This window comes from Thermobia domestica, chromosome 8 (assembly GCF_964235325.1).
Source record: "Thermobia domestica chromosome 8, izTheDome1.hap1.1, whole genome shotgun sequence".
Taxonomy (NCBI): Eukaryota; Metazoa; Arthropoda; class Insecta; order Zygentoma; family Lepismatidae; genus Thermobia; species Thermobia domestica.
In genome coordinates this window covers 166794250-166813406 of record NC_137461.1, presented here as the reverse complement: position 1 = coordinate 166813406, position 19157 = coordinate 166794250, and the positions used below count along the sequence as shown (strand labels likewise).

Genomic DNA, 19157 nt, shown 5'->3' with positions numbered 1-19157 from the left:
GTCACCAATATCTCACACACATTCACGTTGTTCACGGTAAATATGCAAAAAGCACCGTTTACACAAATAATCATCCTCTCTTAATACTACGTTTTGGCAGACGCGCTGTACGCAATACATATATTTTACTGCAAGACAAAATTTTTGTCAAAAAATCTTTCTGTATACAATCCTCTAATGCCTTTTAGAATAATCAACACATTTAATACGGTCCTTACTGTAATAGGACTTCTTGTTATTCACACAAACATTGTAACTAGTGCACTATAATGTCATGTTACCAGTTAAAACAATTTTCCTGTTTCGTGGTTGCAGCAGAACTTCTTGAACAAATTCGAACTTGATGCGTGGAGTTATGAGAGGTTTTGCAATAATAAAAAATAAATTCTTTTTCTTCTTTTTATTATTATTATTATTATTATTACAACTTACACAGACGTAGTTTTTATTCGAGATTTTGGTTTTATTAACGATGGCAAACATCAAGTGAAATTCACTTGATGTTGCGAGCTATCAATAACGCACGAGATAAAACCTTTTAATGAAATACATGTAAATTTTCGAAAACTGTGATAATGTGGGAAAATTGTGTTTCATGTGATGTTTACAATCATTAATGAATACCAAATATCAAATGAAAAACATGAAATGTAATTTGGAAACAAATAAAAGTGCTACCAAGTTGGCAACACTGCCAACCGCATTGGAACTAACGTAAAAATCATCAGATTTGATACAAATCAACTTTCGGAACTTCATCATAACTTTAACACATAGTCCTGATTTAACGCGAAATTTAGATTTTATTTTCCACTGTTGCGAGCCGATTTTGGGCCCCGAGTTGGAAACCCTGTAACTCGAAAACAAAGCGGAATTCGACTCATGTTTATAGGAACTTTTCTACTGGATTTGATGTCAGGGTTCATCCCTCAAAATTTCCACACCCCCTTTCAAATCGCCTTGTAATAGGACTAAATACCCATAGGAAATATTTACATTTCAAGTACAAAAATCGAAATTTCAATAATTAATTGCGAATGTTAGGGGCTGCAGCCGCATGAACGGTTAACGGATATTAAATACTTAGGTACTTCTCCAATAGTTGTAAAAAAATCAGATTTTTAAAAGGTGGTTTTTTTGAGAAAATGGCGTCCAAACATGGCGTCTTAATGAAATTTTCAGCTTTTCATCATGCTATAACGTGGGATGTAATAATCAGAAACATAAGTCCTTTACATTTTCAAGAGACCTTATGGAGTAGATTTCGATGCTAGAAGCAGATGGTTGATATTGCTCGTGAGGACAGAAAAATAAATGTTTGAATTTAGCAAAAATTTCACCAAAGTTGGCAACATTGCGAGTGAATTGCGCGATTCCTATTGGACCAATATACGAATTTTGGTCCTCCACCGAAACATACAACTTTACACTCTTCCTGCTATTGCGCTTATTTTACTAAGTACACTCGTTTCTCTACAATAAAATTTTTAGTTTGACATGTTTTTCAGTTTTTCGAGCAATCCGAGAGGAGGGCAGCCATTTTGGAAGGCTGTAAATCGAAGGAAAAATTTTTTTCAGCAAAAAGAAAAAATATGGGTCTAATAATATTGCATGTAGATCCCATATATTAAAAATAAATGAAATCTGAGACTATGATGGGGACCAATTGTGGTTTGCCTGGACGATTTGAAATGGAATCGGTCATAAGCAAAAGGAAAATAAACATATATCTGAACTGATTCGAGCTAATAGTACTTATTTTACGACAAGTTGTTCACAGCACAAAACTCGCTAGATTTGTAACTAAGTCGCCAAATCGTCATTCCAAAATCATTAATCGCTAATCGGAAAAATTATTTTTTGTCGCTATCCTGGAAAGGAATGCCGTAGATTTAGCGAGTTTTCCTCCAAATTGGCAACACTGGAGAAAGGGCTGTAAGACAAATGCTTTCGAAAGAGGAGGAAAGGAATATTTGGGGGGTTAAAAATCTATATAAATATGTTTGAGGGGGTGTAAAAATTAATCGAAAAGTTTTTTTTTTTCATGGAAGAACACCTACGGATAGACAATTGAGGGGTGTGCGTCTAGTGGTCTCTGGATTCTTACTCTGTAGGCCTACTTTTATTAATTATATATATATATATATATATATATATATATATATATATATATATATATATATATATATATATATATATATATATATATATATATATATAAATGGGCAGTGGCGTATTTACGATTTTGTTTCGAGAGGGGCTTTGCTAACGTTCGGGGGGGCTTTGCTTGAAAATATGAAAATTCTGCAAGATATTTCATATACTTTACTATAGTAAGTACGATTTCAGGGGAGACTTAAGCCCGGAAGCCGCCCCCCTAAATACGTCACTGTATATGGCCTATGTTTAGCAGAAAGGGTGCAGCTCTTTTCTCTAAAAAAAAAAAAATGTTACAATTTTGGTAATTTCTGTTCATATTCGGTTAGTTTAGGGTAGGGATGGTTAGTTAGGTTAGGTTAGTTTATATATTAGTGTACGCAGTGGCGTATTTACGATTTTGTTTCGGGAGGGGCTTTGCTAACGTTCGGGGGGGCTTTGCTTGAAAATATGAAAATTCTGCAAGATATTTCATATACTTTACTATAGTAAGTAAGATTTCAGGGGAGACTTAAGCCCGGAAGCCGCCCCCCTAAATACGCCACTGAGTGTACGGGTCCCGCATAATTTTCCCAAAAAATGATAGAATTTCGTTTATTTCTACTAATATTACTATGATAGAATTGCGCTTATTTCTACTAATATTACATTAGGTTAGCTTTCCTTAGTTTATGTTAGGTTAGGTTAGACGCGCTTCTGGACCCCTTGCACTAAGCATACCCCATATATTTATACAGACCCATCACCACGAATATGTTGCATTGTTATCTCAAGTTTGCGAAGATTGGCACCTAAACGCGCCTCAGAAATTATACCTAGGTAAAGCTTTGGAACAGAAATAATGTGAATCTCTTCACTGCTGTAGGCTTCAATTGTAAATTGTAACTCGTGACATTTTATGGAAAAGTTATAGTTTACGTTGGGTTGGAAGTCAATGGAATATGCCTGAAGATAAGGAACTTGCAGCCAAAGAGGTCAGCTTTGAGTTTTGTATTCTCAACGTTTGAGATTTTCATTATTACATCAAAATTAATGTAACTAGTCTAATGTGATCGCAATGTTCTCCATATGAACACAGAGTGAAAATCATCGTATGAGAACCAGAGGAACGTATCTTCAAAAATGCGATTTTCGTTTTCCTGGATGTATGTGCATAATTCTGAAGCCCTACTTAGTGTCATATGAGTGTTATTGAATTTCATTTGGTGCAGTTTTATTATACGGATCCGTAGATTGTAAACTATAGAGAAAAATTTGGACAAGTCTTAAATTTGCCCATTTCATGTTGAGGACAGAACCAATACCCTGCGGGCTTCTAACCCGTTCCTACTACTTCTACTATGGATCCGTATAGTAGAACTACACACCTCATTTTGCCATGCTACTTTTGAATGTTGTTTTCGGTAAACTTTACAATACACTGTTTAGCTGCGCATCGATAAATAGAACCGCTTTAGAAGAGTAGGATGGGACAGAATAAAGTAAGATAAGGAGGAAAGTTTTGACCCATTTTCATAAAATTACGAGAGTAATTTCTCGTTTCTGAGTATACCAGTCGGAGCAGGCATTGTAAAGTTATCCCATGATATTAATAGTAATCAATTCACTTGAACCGTAGGTAGATACAGTAGTTATATGCTACGAGTTGTTATGGGTAAATAGCTAGTTAAAACGTAGAGACATTTTTAAGTACTATTTTCTATTACTGTACAGTGCAGATTTATAGTACGGCTCCATACATAAATTCATTGTATATATACTTGTTTGTTTTCCAGTAAATCGACTTTTTGTATCGAACCAATTTTTGGGGTGCGGGCTTGCATTCTTCTAAACAAATTCAGTATTGGGGGAACTATAGTGTACGCACACGATAAGAATTGTTGTGCAAAATACACTAACGACCTTGTGTTATGTGACCACTAAAAAGCACGAATGTTGTCTAACCGAGTCAGAGAAGGAGCGCAGCAAGTGGGGGAGCGGACGCGAGTAGTGAAGGCGCCTGTACACGCAAAATACTGTATATGGCATCCTACCTTACGTGTTGAATTATTTATTTGTACCTTACTAAAATTGCATGCAGATTTATGTCCCAAATTAACGTAGTACATTACTAACGCAAATTTCATGATTCTGTAAATCCCTTAGCTCTCGGATAGCTCTGTTGTTGTGCGTTATGAGTTAGCACATTGACGTCAGATAGGCTTCTTCACTTCACTTCACTATAATGTGGTACTAGCTATCTTATGAGCGAATACATGCATAACAATTTCGACAAGAACACAGCCTGTTAAAATATTATTTTGTAATAATATAAATTTATTCTGTAAATTTTACAACTCAGTCGATTCGTACAATAAATCTGTACCACGTATAGTAAAAGTAAATGATATTTTCAATATTCAGTATAATGGAGAAGCGCTCCTACTCACCGATGCACAACTGGAGCGCGTATTGTCTAGTTTACCCATATTTTTCTTCACTTTCCTTGTTTTACTTGATTCCCCAAGACATTCTGCTCTTTTTTTCATAGCGCATACCTAAATAGGTTCGTACAGATTGATAATACATTTCAAAAACAGCTCCAACCTGCGCTAGGTGACCACTACAAGAAAAATCTGTGTATTTCACTTCAGGGCAGGACTAAGCTGATAGACACGCGGCGGGTTGGGTCCATTGGGAGCAGGCGAGAATAAAGTTTAAATCAATGCTCCTGATTTATTGTGCGGATCCATATATTAGCAATAGTAGTATTTTATGGACCAGTGTGTAAATAACTGAAGTTGAAGTGCGTATCTGCGTAGAAATACCATGAAAGCCTAACCTGTTAAGCACGGATTCGCCCATAATGTAGCCATTAACCACAATGTACGAAGTGAAGTGAAGTGAATCATCTGAAGTCAGCGTTCTAATTCATGACTTGCAACCATAGAAGTGTCTGAGAGCTAAGGATTCCAGATACTTGTGTAATTTAAGTAATGTGTTTTGTTATTTTGGAAGACAATTGTGCAAGCTATGAAATGATATGGGCATATTATCTGTAACGTCTTCAGTAATGTACAAAATACATAATCCAACAGTGTTTTATGCAATATACAGCGTTTAGCGCTATATTCGTTTATGTGTGTACCCACCGTCGCTGATGCGTCTCCTTCCTAGGGCTTCACTATGGCGCTGTTTCCCTGCTACGCTCCTGCCTTGGCTCGGTTATATAGCATTTGTGCTGTTTAGTGTCCACCTTGCAGAGATTGGTTGATGTTTTTTGCATAACACTCTTAAAGTGAATCTACAACGAGGAATGCAAGTACACACCCCAAAAATAAATGTTTAAGGTGCAAAACAGTTGATTCAGTGAAAAACAGTATATATGTTCGGGTTTGGCCTCTCAGACTTTGGGTATAAAGTGGTGAAAGTAGGAAAATCTTACTATTGGAAACTAGTTCTTGAGATACAGCGGTCAGTGTCTGCATCATTTGGAGTTCTAGAGATTAGGTATAAGGAGGTTAAAATAAAAAAATCTAACTATTGGAACTCATTATAGTCCCAAGTGAACTTTGTGGTGGACTAACACCGTGTGCGTGGGTTTTCCCGGGGTTCTCCCGTTTCCTCCCACTTTCTTCATTCCACCATTTCATTCATTTCTCATCGTCACCGTCTCCTTTAGCCTAACCGGCATATTCGTGGGACGTAAAACTCAGTGTTTTTTTTAATTTACAAAAGAAATTTTATGTAGAGGTTCCACGATGGGGTTCTGAAGTTCTGTAGGGTAGGGCAAACTACAGCATAGTACATTCTGTAAAGCAGTTTTCATGCCATTTAAGATGGTATGTAAAGTTGGATAATATAGTGAAAATGGGATGTTAATGTTACAAATAGTTACTGAGATAGCTATGGCATTTTATACATTCTTGTGACGTCTTCATTGTTTGCATCGTTTTGACTGCTGGAAACTCGGTACAAAGAGAGGAAAACTGAAAAGTGTAGTTATTGCACTTCTGTGCATGTCCCAAAATAAATTGTACCTAAAATCAAGGGATGTCATGATGGGATACTGAGTTGTTGTGGTATGGGGGAGTTACAACTAATAAACTCAGACAAACCCTTTTTGCCTCGCATTAGAAAGCAAATGAAGTTAATTATTTAGTGACAACCAGAGTCATAGCGTCATATATATTCTTGTGGCGTCATCACTGTCAGGAAACCAACCTCTGTTTTGACTCTTGGGTCTGAGGTGAAAGGAGAGAAAATCTGGAAAATTTAAATGCTGAATCTCAGTGCACATCCCAGAACAAATTTTATGTAAAAGTAAAATGGTGTCCTAGTAGAGCACTGGAGTATCGTGAAATGCGGAAATCTACATTTAATATATGCCTCTTAAATCACGTAATGAAGCAAGTCAAGTGGGTTCATTTAGTGAGAATCAAACACTAATATGACTAACAGTTAATGAGTTATAACGTTTTATATATTCCTGTGACGTCATTGTTGCCGAGAAACGATTCTACGTTTGTCTCTTGGGTATTGAGTATGCAGAAGTGAAAAATTGAAATACAACTATTGGAATTCATTCTAAGTTCCAAAAAGATTTTACTTAAATATCAGTAACTTTATCAGTGGGTTTCTGGGATGCTGTGAGGTGGGGGAAACTACGAAAATATAAAATACTATAACTCAGTAATTATTTGCAATGTTGGCGTCGGGTTTTCACAATGTTAACAAATTTTATTTGCTTTATTATATGGTTTAAGAGAAGTTTATCTTAGTGTATTAAATGTAGATTCCTTCACCCGAGTATCCCTCCGAGACATCCCTTGATTTTTACATAAAATTTGTTTTGGAACGTGCAATAAGATTCAATGATTAGATTTTCCAGTTTTCACTACCTTATACCTAAGACCCAAGAGTTCAAACGAAACAACATGTCTCGGCAATGATAACATCACAATAATATCAAAAACGCTATAACTCAGTAACTATTTCGATTGATACCTTGCAGCTACCCCGTATCTCAAAAACAAAACACTACTTTACAGAAGAAAGAAAAGTTTAAAAAAATTGGAGATTAGTTGAAACAGCGACTTTTCTGATGGAGAAGCCAATTACTATAACAAACTGACTTCTCCATGAAAAAAAGACGCTGACTTTTCACTAATCTCCAACCTTCTCAAACGTTTTATTTCTTCTTTTATCCTTTTTTTTTTTTTTTTTTTTTTTTTTTTTTTTTTATAATAATACGAGGTAGCTGCAAAGTACCGTCATTTGTAATATTAGTGTGTGACTCTCACTAAATTAACCAACTTTGCTTGTTTTATGACAGGTTAGATGTGCTTCTCTGAGACTATTAATTGTAGATTCTCTCACCCTACGACAACCCAGTGTCCCACCATGACATCTCTTGTTTTTGAATGAAATCCATTCTGAGGCATGCAGTGAGGTTCAATTAGATTTTGCAGTTTTCACTTCTTTATGTCGAATTCCTAGGAGTCGAAATGAACCAAACAATGATAGCATCACAAAGATGTATAAAACACTATATCTCAGTAACTATTTGAAATATTAACGTAACTATATTATCCAACTTTACATATCCTCTCAAACTATATGAGAATCGTTTTACTGAATATATTTCGTTGTAGTCTTCTTTACCCTACGGCACCCCAAATTTTTACATAAAATTTCTCTTGGGACGTTCATTGTTTACATTCTTGTATCCAAACTCAGGAAGTCTAAACGATGCAAGTACTGAAGACATCACAATAAAATGTATACCGCTATATCTCAACAACTGTTCGCAACATTGAAGTCGGAATTTCACTACATTAACCAACTTTACTTCCTCTTTTAAATGTAGCTATGAAACGTTTAGCTGAATATAATAATTTTAGTTTCCCCTTACCCCATGGTACCTTAGAGACCAACCGTGGCGCCCCAGCTTTTTTTCATAAAATTTGTTTTGGTACGTATAATGAGTTTCAATACTAAGATTTTCCAACTTTCACCTCTTCATATTCAATATAGTAGAGCCCAAACCTGATTGTATACATTGTATGAATTATGAATACGTAGAATAAATCTGCATAGAAACAAATACGATTTTTCAAAAACGTATTTTCTTTAAAAAAAAAATAAATTAAATCGATAATTTTGATTTTAAACACTTGTACTTGATTTTTAACAAAACTAAGTACAATTTTATAACTGGTAAACTACCTGGCGTTTCTTTTGTTGTGTATCTTGAACCTTCGTTCGAAAATACAAATATAACTTGAAGGTAAAAAGGAGCCTAAGTGTCAGTGAATTCTCTGTAAAAGAGTCACATTACTCTTCTGGTATGGTCAAATATCTTTTTGGTCTGGTCGAAGATAAACAGTTAGACTATATTTTACAGTAGTTGAATCGTAACCAGTTGGAGTTCAGAAGATCAACTTATGTCTTAGGCTTCAAAAATATTGTATGTTCTAAATCCTTAATTGCAATTGCAATATATTGTGTAATTAATTCAAAACGTCTGTACAAAAACTGTATTATAAAATTTCATAAATTTCTAATTTTTCAACCAGTACATGTTAGCTACAGAGTACACAAATCTTTTTTAGGTTTCGGTACATAGCCACTTCCTTTTAAACTCATAATGTTTTACATAATTATACTGCCTAATGTTAAGAATATTCGTACTATTACTACATGATGTAAAACATTTGATAAGATTATGCCCATAAATTAAACTGGTACTTTTTACGCACACAAAACCTCCTAACATTTGTGCTGTTTTTTGCTTACTAGGTGCTATAATCGATTTATCATAAGCCTCAAAAGTTTCACTTTCATACTACGTACGTAATCGTATTAATCAGGTCTAACTTGTTAAGTGAAGTTAACTTACTGTTTTAATTTGTAGTAACTAAGTATGAATTTTGCAAAATTTAATACAAAGTCATTCCGCCATTATCACCTATCCCATCATCATTATTTCCCTTACCCTTGGTGCATAAACGTAGGACATTAAGCTTGAAAAGACAGAAAAAAAAGTAGTGCTGCGCCTATGAGTCATTCTGAGAATTTATCAAATCACCCTCTATTTGTAGTTACTCGATGGAAGCTTATTTTATTTTATATTAATATAAACCTCACTTTCCCTGCATTCACACTTATCGTTGTGTGGCAGTCACTTCTACCCTAGTGTATCTTTTCTCTGTCTTTCAGCGTATAAACCTCACCAACTGAGGAAAGATTTATTCTCTTCAGAGTTAGCTAGTTCGAACATTCAATCCGTTTTTCTATTTTTTTATTATTTTATTTCTTCTTACAATTAAATGAAACTACATTAGCAATGTAAAGAAACCTTTTTAAAGATATAAATTCGTACTAAAAGAAAGAAATAACCTAAGTAAAACTTATTGCAATTATTGCAGTAATCATTGTGATAAAATCTTATGTTACATTTATTTTTCGATCATTTTAATTTGTATTAGTTTTGATTGCTTTGTTAGCATAAAGTTTCAAATAAAAATAAGAACACTTTACATACATATATACACACACATAACATGCAATCATATACATACATATACAAAAGGAAAATTATGACACTAACACTGAGCCACAAAGTTCCTTATTACAAGGATTATTCATTCTGAAAATTCTTTTTTACTGTTTTTGTTAATACCATGCCCTTTTTATGCAGGTGTCATTCCATATCAATTCAACACAGTGACTTAATCTCACCACCTCATATTTTAATGAAATTTGGTACATAGATGCCCCTCTATATAGACTAAGAAAAATACCATATTTCAACTTTATATATCAACCGGTATTGAAGGTAGGGCTATGTAAAGTTTGAAGAAAAATCATCAAAATAGCATGTTCAATGAATTTTGAAATTAGAATTGCATCTCTCCTAATTGAGCTAGAGAGTTGATTGAGGTGTCATTTTACAGCAGTTTCCATGCCCTCTCCTGTGATATAGAACACCATATAGGCTAATACAGAATTGTTTTTTTCAAAATCAAAATCAAAATTTTTCAAAAAGTACACATTTTAAAATTTTGAAATTAATTCCATGAATAGATAGTATTGTTGTAAAGCACCTGGCGAAATATGAATTTGGGATAATAATGGGTTCATTATTTAAAAATTCAAAACTAACACTTGATTTTTCAAGAATACTCTGTACGTAGGGTAATAATACAAGATTGCTATTTTACACTTCTGTGAACATAAAAATGAAGACTGACTTGAAGAAAGACTGTAGATGAGTCCTTAGTAAAACTTTTCAATAAGTAGTAGGATATATTTATCATTTGTTTGAAAAAGCCGCATTTGTTCGGCATACATCACCTTCAAGTAGAGCATAACTACTTCCAAGTGGGAGTTACAGGATTCACTTCTATCAGAACGTCCACTACTAACATCCACAAAACATCATTTCTTGGTTATGAGAATGATGGAGATGACCCAGGTGGATGAAGAAGTTACTTTTAGTTCATCCAATTCTTAATTTTTCTGTAAAACATACCCGAGCCACCAATTTTCTTATTAGACAGCAGTGCCATAGCCTGATATGTCTTCTAATTGAACTTTATTTGGAGATTTTGACACTTTCTTTTCCCAACCCTGCAGATCATCTGAAAATTTGAATACAATTTTCCCCTATGTTGAATCTGAAGCCTCCCTGGAAAGCTGCTTAGGAATCCTCAAAATAAATTCCTGCGTACGTTCCTGATAACTAATGCGCTAAAATGGCGTTTATATAAACACTGAATGCTGGAATTTTAAAATTAAACATTTACTATGAGATATCATTCAAGAAAATTAAAAAGTCCAATTGAAAAACACAGATGCAATCGATAAAGTTTGCCTACTTTATTTTATCAATATATTTAAGCAAAGTTAAAAATATTAACTATGAAACAGACATTCAGGCAAGTAGATAGATAAGATAGAATTTCTTTCGTTAGCAGGGGCGGCTTCACGATTTTGAGTAGGCCATTTTTTAATTTTATTTTTTAAATATAAATATTGCAGTAAGTGTATATTTATTATATTTAGACGTTTATACTTTTCAAACGTTTTAGGTAGGCCCGGCCCTACCCGTTAAAGCTATTTTAGTTCGTTTAGTTTGTTTAGGCTTAACGTCCTTATGTAAGAGCGAGATTATGAAGGATTGAACATATTAAAGTGGCATCTGAACCACTACTCCGTTTGTAGCTGGGAGAAGTTTTGTGGGCTCATCAGGACCGTTTAATTAGAAGGCGAAAATTAGATTCAACTAACACAGATGATTCGAGATATGTGAAGACGTCACTATGAAATTCACACGATTTGTATCATTTTTGCTTTTTTTGTTTACACTATTGTTTTTTTTAAAAAAAAAAAAAAAACTTGTTTAAACAGTGGTTTAAACCAGCCAAGCCTGCTGTAGTACCAGCTCTATAGAGCGTCTCACCCTTAGATTGCAGTACAGGAGTAAATGGCAATGCTTTTCCTTATGCCCATTGTTGCCAAACAGCCTGAATTTTAGAAATAGTTTTTTTTTTTCTTTTCTTTTTTAACTAGATATGGATAGATTATTGTATTCTCTATCAAATAATCTGTTTTTCCCATATCAAGAAGAATTTTCAAGTATTGAAATAAATTGAAACAGTGAAATCTTACTAATGGCAAATTCTAACGTCGCGTTAAATATATCATGTCATAAGTTCGGAACTATAAGAGATACAAAGTTGAAACTTAAACAGGTATTAACACCATATATGGTGTCAATGTTGGAAAAGTTTGCATTCAAAAAAACTTTCCGAATTTAAAAAAAAATAAAATAAAACGTAAGACAAAGTGAGTACACTATTGCAATGCAATATCTAAAAAGTTGACTAGTGAGAAACCTTTTTATTTTTCAGATTAGGTGGGGGTGCAAAGCGAGAAAAATGTTGAGAAATGATTGAAGTTATTATTATTTTTTTTTTTTAATGAAGGTCGGTATCTTTCTTTATTTAGGTTTTCTGACTTTCAGTGTTAAGAATCAACTTTCCAAAGCGCGCGCATCTGACCAGAAGAAAGGCAGTGACAAATCTTGCCAATGTTATTTTCCTTATAATGTTTCTTTTAAAGTCACTGATATAGAGTTTCTTGCTATACCGATGAGTATTCACTGTTGATGCTATGCGAGCACGAATCTACTGCTTAATAGAAGCATGATCGCAAAATCGAATCCTGGACCACACGTACGAGAAACATTGCGTCAACTCCACTCAATCTTATGTTTCACTTACTTCGCTTGTTTCCCTTGATATGTATATAAGACTAACATTCAGACATATATTTTCTTTCTTCCAAGAAAGACAAATTTCAATCGTGGGTGAATAGTGAGTAGTGAACACGAATCAGGATAGTAATTCAGTTAGCAATAACATAAATCACAAAAATGCAGTTGGCACTCTTAAGGAAACCAACTGTTTCTTCAGAAGATCAATATCTATGGAAGAGGAAAAGGCAGGCCAATATCTGTTAATAATAAAACTCCTCACTCATTGGTGATGAAAAGTTACTAGCTTTTGTAATTGATTCGTTTACAGTTCGCACGTGGTCCCTATTGCCCTTTCGAATGCTGAAAATTTTGACAGTAAAAGCTGGTTTCGTTTTTTGTAATTCCATTTTTCTTATTTACTGTAGATACGCAGATGAAAATGAAAAATAAATAAATAAATAAAAGCGATCATAACAAATAACTTCATGAGCTCACAAAACAAAATGAAAAGGCTCTTTGTTCTTTACCCCCTATGTTTCTTTAGGAAGCATGAAAGAAACAAAATAAATTTTCGGAGGGTTTGATTGTTCTGTGTGGTTTTGTTTCTTCGCCCAACTATCTGTACCTTGTTGGCTGTCACTAAACGTGATTTAAAGTCACAACTTGTGCGTTTGTTTAGAACATATAATAGGGTATCTTTTCATTCTTCTTCTGTTTCCAGTTTGATGATGATGTGTCTGAGGTGTCAGAAGTGAGTATAGAAAATAGAGCGATTCATTTCCTATTCACCATCACATTTGTGGATTGTTGAAATATGTAAAATATTTGATGTGTCGTGTGCAATGTTGTATTTACTGTATTGTTCGTCATAGAGAGTGAAGTGCGGAAAAGACGTTCAATTAGTAGGCTGCATGGGAGAGAGGGTCAAGTAGTGCCGAAAGTGTTTAAGTGGAAGCAGTGAAAATGGTTGAAAGGTATTTAGGATGCGTCTTTTCTCCTTTTATTTTATATTTACAAATCTTGCGTTAATATTCACAAATGCATTTATAATTTCTTTTAATAAAAGAAATTCTGACCAAAGCTTCAAACCCACTGTATTTTAAACTATAATATGTAACGGTTTCGGATATCTAACATATCCTTCCTCAGACACTATAGAACATAAATGAAAATACAGACATATTCATTATTATGAACAGTTTTCTTTTAAAAGTTCTTTTAACAGACATATATATAGTCATTGTTATAAAAAAGTTTAATTTCTATTTGCTGAGGCATTCGGCCAATCCCTTAAGTCTTTGTATTCATTTCCCAACCAATCACGTTCCGCCATTTTTGGTTCTTATAAGGGCCCTTTTTATTTTCTTCTTGTCTACGCTATCCAAGCTTCTTTGCTATAATTCATTAATAGGTAGGCCCCCTGTCCAGTTCATCAGTTTATCTCTTCCTGCTATAGTGCTTTGGTTCATTTAGACCTCCTGGTATTTGTTAAATATCATACTGTTGTTTCGCGGATAAAATCGGATCTAAACCATCGGAACTTTGGAGCAGCCGTCTTCACAGTATACTTAACGATGTAGCTTTTATTTGACAAACGGGATTGGATTTGCGGATATTTTGTGTTTTCGCAATACAGACGAATGAGCGTTTTCGTACGTCATATTTTCTCGACACGTATACTATCACACTACTCCAGTTTTCACTCTTATCCAACTTCAGTAGCAGTATTTTACCCATTGCCATTCCTTAGTTTGCCGCACAATTGTTACAGAAAATTTCTATGTGAAATTGTTTAGTCTGTCATTTATTTCAATCTGGGGCGGATTTCTGGGGGCGATGGGTTGTAATACTGCTACTTAGAGCTACTTTTAAGAGCTCCAAGCTCTGGGATGGGTTTCATTTATATATAAAATAAGAAAGTTCCCTCTTGTGGGGGGCGATCGCCCCCTTGGATCCGCCTCTGATTTCAATCATATGTTTTCTATTCGTTTCATATGTTCTTTCGATTTCATATTTCTCTTATCGAAATTTTATTGCAACGATATAGAAACAATCATAAAAAGAAATGTCTAACACGCAATTAGACTGTTGTTTCATACCCTCCAATTAATCGTTTCAAGTGAATTTGACTGAATGAAATGAAAAAAGGGTTCAAACTATACGAATTTAAGGAAAGCTTTATTTACAGGCTCTGTCACTCTTTTTGTCTTTCTTCTTCGTTCTTCAGAAGAAAACATACGGCGGAATAAATGTGGCAACAGCGCGCACCTTTTACTCTCTGCTGCAATCTAAGAGTGAGACGCTCTATAGATATATATAGCAAATGTACTTTCATATTTTACAAACGATGTTTATTTACAGTAATATTTTTAATTGTGAAGCATGTATTAATATTATTTTATTAACTTTTATAAAACTAAAGTTCAAAAATATTAGCACTTTAACTTAGCTTTAAGTTAAAATTTTTAGAGTATGAGCTAATAAGTGTTACCAGCAGATTACAAGTCTGTATGATGTGTTTCAGACCCATTACTCTACTCTTCATATTCATTCATTCCCACACGTGTTAAAAAAAAAAAAAAAAAAAAAGAAAAAGAAAAAAAAAAGAAAAAAAATGCATACTTGTATTTTTCAGCTACAATGAAAACTCCAGTGTTACTTTTGATTTTTTAACAATGACCCCATTATCATCCCAAATTCATACTTTGCCAGATGCTTTACAACAATACTATGTATTCATGGAATTAATTTCAAAATTTTAAAAAATGTACTTTCTGAAAAATGTTGATTTTGAAAAAGCAATTCTGTATTAGCCTATATGATTATGTACACCACAGGAAAGAGCTTGAAAAATTCTGTTAAATGACACCTCAACCAGCTCTAGCTCAATTAAGAGAGCTGCAATTCCAATTTTAAAATTGATTAAACATGCTATTTTGGTAATTTTCTTCAAACTTTACATAGCCCTATCGTCAATACCGGTTGATATATAAAGTTGAAATTTGGTATTTTTCTTAGTCTATATAGAGAGCATCTATGTAGAGAGCAAATTTCATTAAAATCTGAGATGGTAAGGTAAATTTTGTTTTAAAATTGTGTTAACTTGACCTGGAACGACTCTCAGATGTCTTTCTGTAGTATTCTATACTTCATTTGACATCATTAAACTCTTTCCAAATCGCTCTAGCCAGTCAAGATTTTTCTTTGCATTACAGATCAACCGTGATATAGCATTTCCATATAATTTGTTTTGGCACTTCTTGTCCTCCAGTCACATGTAACTTTTTAAGTCTAGCTCATAGCGCTTTGTTGCGTATAGTCCGTATTGTCTTATTATGTCAGTTATCAAAATCATTCATTGCCATACTTTTATCATAAAACCTTGAGGAAAAAATATACATTATTCTGTCTATCCGTTTTTTTTGCTAGCGTACCTGCCGTGAGCTCATATCCATGTTGTAACATTTTTAACGTTCTCTATTCCATTTTGGTGTATATTTACTACTTTTCCATATTGTATTTTCTTGTTCAATATTTTACTGCTTGTGATTTCAAACTATCGTCAGCGCTCCAAATTACCAATTAGCACACATTACAAAGACACTTAGTTGTAATATTGAATATGCTACTGTAAGCCGTATCAAACAAATTTTTCTTTATTTACACTATTGGGCAACAATTGTTATGATTTTTCCTGATATTTCATGATTATTTTGCTTGGATTTTTTTTTCTGTCAAGTTAGTATTAACTTATTAGTGACCTTCCCCTTTTTTGATATGTTTTAAATATAATGTATATAAGATTTGGTTTATGGTCCATTTCTGTTTCTAGGTAGTTGATGTGATGTGATATTCTCTCTTCACAGTCGGAAAGAGTTTTCAGTGTTATCGTGAATCTCTTAGAACGAGTAATGTAGCACTGCTCGACCTTCTAAACTTTTTACTAATATTTCATTGTTAATTGTTTTGTAGTGTAAAATTTTCGTAAATAAAAGGTTTCAGCGGTCTCATTTTACGAGGCATTAACAGTTTCCAATCATAAAAGGAAAACTGTATCAATTGTGAAATATCGTCAGTTGTAGCATTTTCTTTTCTCATTTCATACACTTGTACGATATATACGAGGCGCATGTAGTATATATATATATATATATATATATTAAAAAAAAAAGAAAATGATAGAAGTAGTTCATTATGATTGATATACAAGTACACTCATGTCCAAAATGATTGTCGCATACCTATAACTGTCTTCTTGTAAGCATATAATTTGATAATGATTTTGCAGAGTACTTTTAATACTGATACTATGTGTATAATCGGAAATTCATATTTGTAGTAAATTTCATTTTATGTGAATATATTGTTTTGCTCAGCAAATAGTTTGTTTGTGTTTAAGTAGGTATATACAAAGCAAAGGTTCTACTTATGGAAAATGTTACATAGGAAAAGAACTATAAATACGAAAATTAGAATGAGTAAAACAAAATTTTGCTAAATGGACAAGAAAGTTTTATGTTCGTTTTATTGTTCTTATTTACTGCTCTTTTGACATGAAATTTGCCACATGCATGTCTTTCCCGATTATACACATACTAACATTGTAAGAAATACCGGGCGAATTCGTTGTCAAATTATATTCCTACAACAACATATTTATAGACATGCGACAATAATTGTGGACATGAGTGTACATACCTTAACTATTTTTAGACATAGTGACCATGAACCTCCAGTCATTTCTGGTAGCGTGACACAAGCTTCTATATACCCTTTGTGTAAAAATATGCTGCTTGTGAATGGAGCCAGTTCAAAATTGATGTCTTGAACACTTCACTGTCGTTAAAACGCTTCAATGTAAGCAACATTTTCAGGTGAAGAGAAAGGAAGAAATCGTGGAGGGCAATGTTGAGGCTGTAAGGGCGATAATTGGTTAGTTCCTATTGAAATCTTTGACTTGTCTTAGCAGTATGAGCAACTTTGTGTGGTCTGGCGTTGTCATGGATCAGAAGAATTCCAGAGCATAGCATTTCTCTCTGCCGATTTTGGATGGCACGTTGCAGATTTTTCAGTGTTTGGCAATACATATCTACTGTAGGGTAATTCCATGTCAAATCACCTAGAGCACTGTGCTTCAATGTCTCAGATTCTCTTCAAAAAATTTTCATACATAAATACCAATCAAATTATGCTAAATTAATTTTTTCCTATTTTTTTGATGAGAAATGGGCCGGGGAGAAATTTTGAAAAATGTGAATTTTGCTTCAATTTCACTTTTTGACACTCAGCATCATGGAACTAAATTACCATAACTTCCTTATTTTTGAACTTATTGGGCTCATCCAGGTGTCAAATAAAAGCTTAATTTTTCCTCTTTCAGTAGATCTTAAGTTACCTTGCAAAAAGTTACACTGTCAAACATTAATGGCCATACAAAGCAAATTTTGGGGTTTTTACAAATTGTGCCATTGCTCAAAAATTACAACTATGAAACTTCTGAAACTTTTTTTGTACTTTCATCTTAACACGTACATGGTATGGTTAAAAAATAACGATTGTGTTTTTTGTATTTTTGTAATTATTATATTTTATGTACGGAAATATACACTTTTAAGTTTTGTTACAAATTGTGTCATTGCTCGTAAGTTATAACTATGAAACTTTTAAAGCTTTTTTAATAGAATCATCGTAGCCCATACATGATATAGTTAAAAAATAAAAAGAATGCTTTTGGTATTTCGTGTGTGTGTGTTTTACATGTATGAAAATATACAGTTTTTAGTTCTGTTACAAACTGTGTCATTGCTCGTAAGTTGCAACTATGAAACTTTTGAAACTTTTTAAATAGAATTATCTTAGCACATAAATGATATGATTAAAAAATAACAAGGGTGCTTTTGGTATTTTTATAATTATTATTTTTTTGGTATTTTACATGTACGGAAATATACAGTTTTAAGTTTTGTTACAAATTGTGTCATTGCTCGTAAATTACAACTGTGAAACTCTTAAAACCTTTTTTATAGGATCATTTTAGCACATACATGATATGGTTAAAAAAATAAAAAGTGTGCTTTTGGTATTTTTGTAATTATCATTTTTGTACATCAGACTACAATCCATGAATCGCTCTGGGCCTTCGATATTCTACTGGCCAGAAAATGAAGACTTTTGTTGGATACCTTTTAAAAATATTATCTGGGAAGTTCCTGTTCTATCTCTTACAAGCCAATCAGCCCGGACTTACGCAACTGAAAGCAAAATTCAAAGAAGACATCATATCATCAATGAAAACAATGAGCTGTAAAATATAGAACACAACATTTTGTATGTAAATCTATGTAATTCTAAGAAGTATTACTGGTATGTATGTTTATTGTTTTCATTTATGTACATTAGTCTATTATAGATGCCTTCCATTTCAACTCAGGCAAAAATAAATAAATAAATAAATAAATAAAATAAAATTGTATCATCACCATCTCAGATATTGTTGAAACTTTTTTTTATAGCAACTAGACATGTTTTTAAGAAACCCGTTTTTTATTTTTTTATTTTTATTTATTTATTTATTATTTTTTTTCTTTTTTCGAAAAAGATTTTTCCGCCAAGTGATGGGCCATGAAAGACGGGGAGTACAATTTATGAATTGTAGAAGACAAGGAAAATGGTCAACTTCGGAGCCCCACCATTCAGCTATGGAGACAGAGTTATAATTCTTCTTATGGTATGTAGATAGGAATATAAATAAACTATA

General features: G+C 33.3%; 1 protein-coding gene across 1 annotated transcript in view; it reads left to right on the top strand.

The window, feature by feature from the left end:
• Positions 1–2818: 2818 nt before the first annotated feature.
• LOC145693340 (uncharacterized) overlaps positions 2819–19157 on the top strand; it is a 64178-nt gene continuing 47839 nt past the window's right edge. The window contains exon 1 of the mRNA XM_081769238.1: positions 2819–3131. Within this exon, the coding sequence (XP_081625364.1) occupies positions 3099–3131 (33 nt within the window). The 5' untranslated portion in view covers positions 2819–3098. The remainder of the gene's footprint in view (positions 3132–19157) is intronic.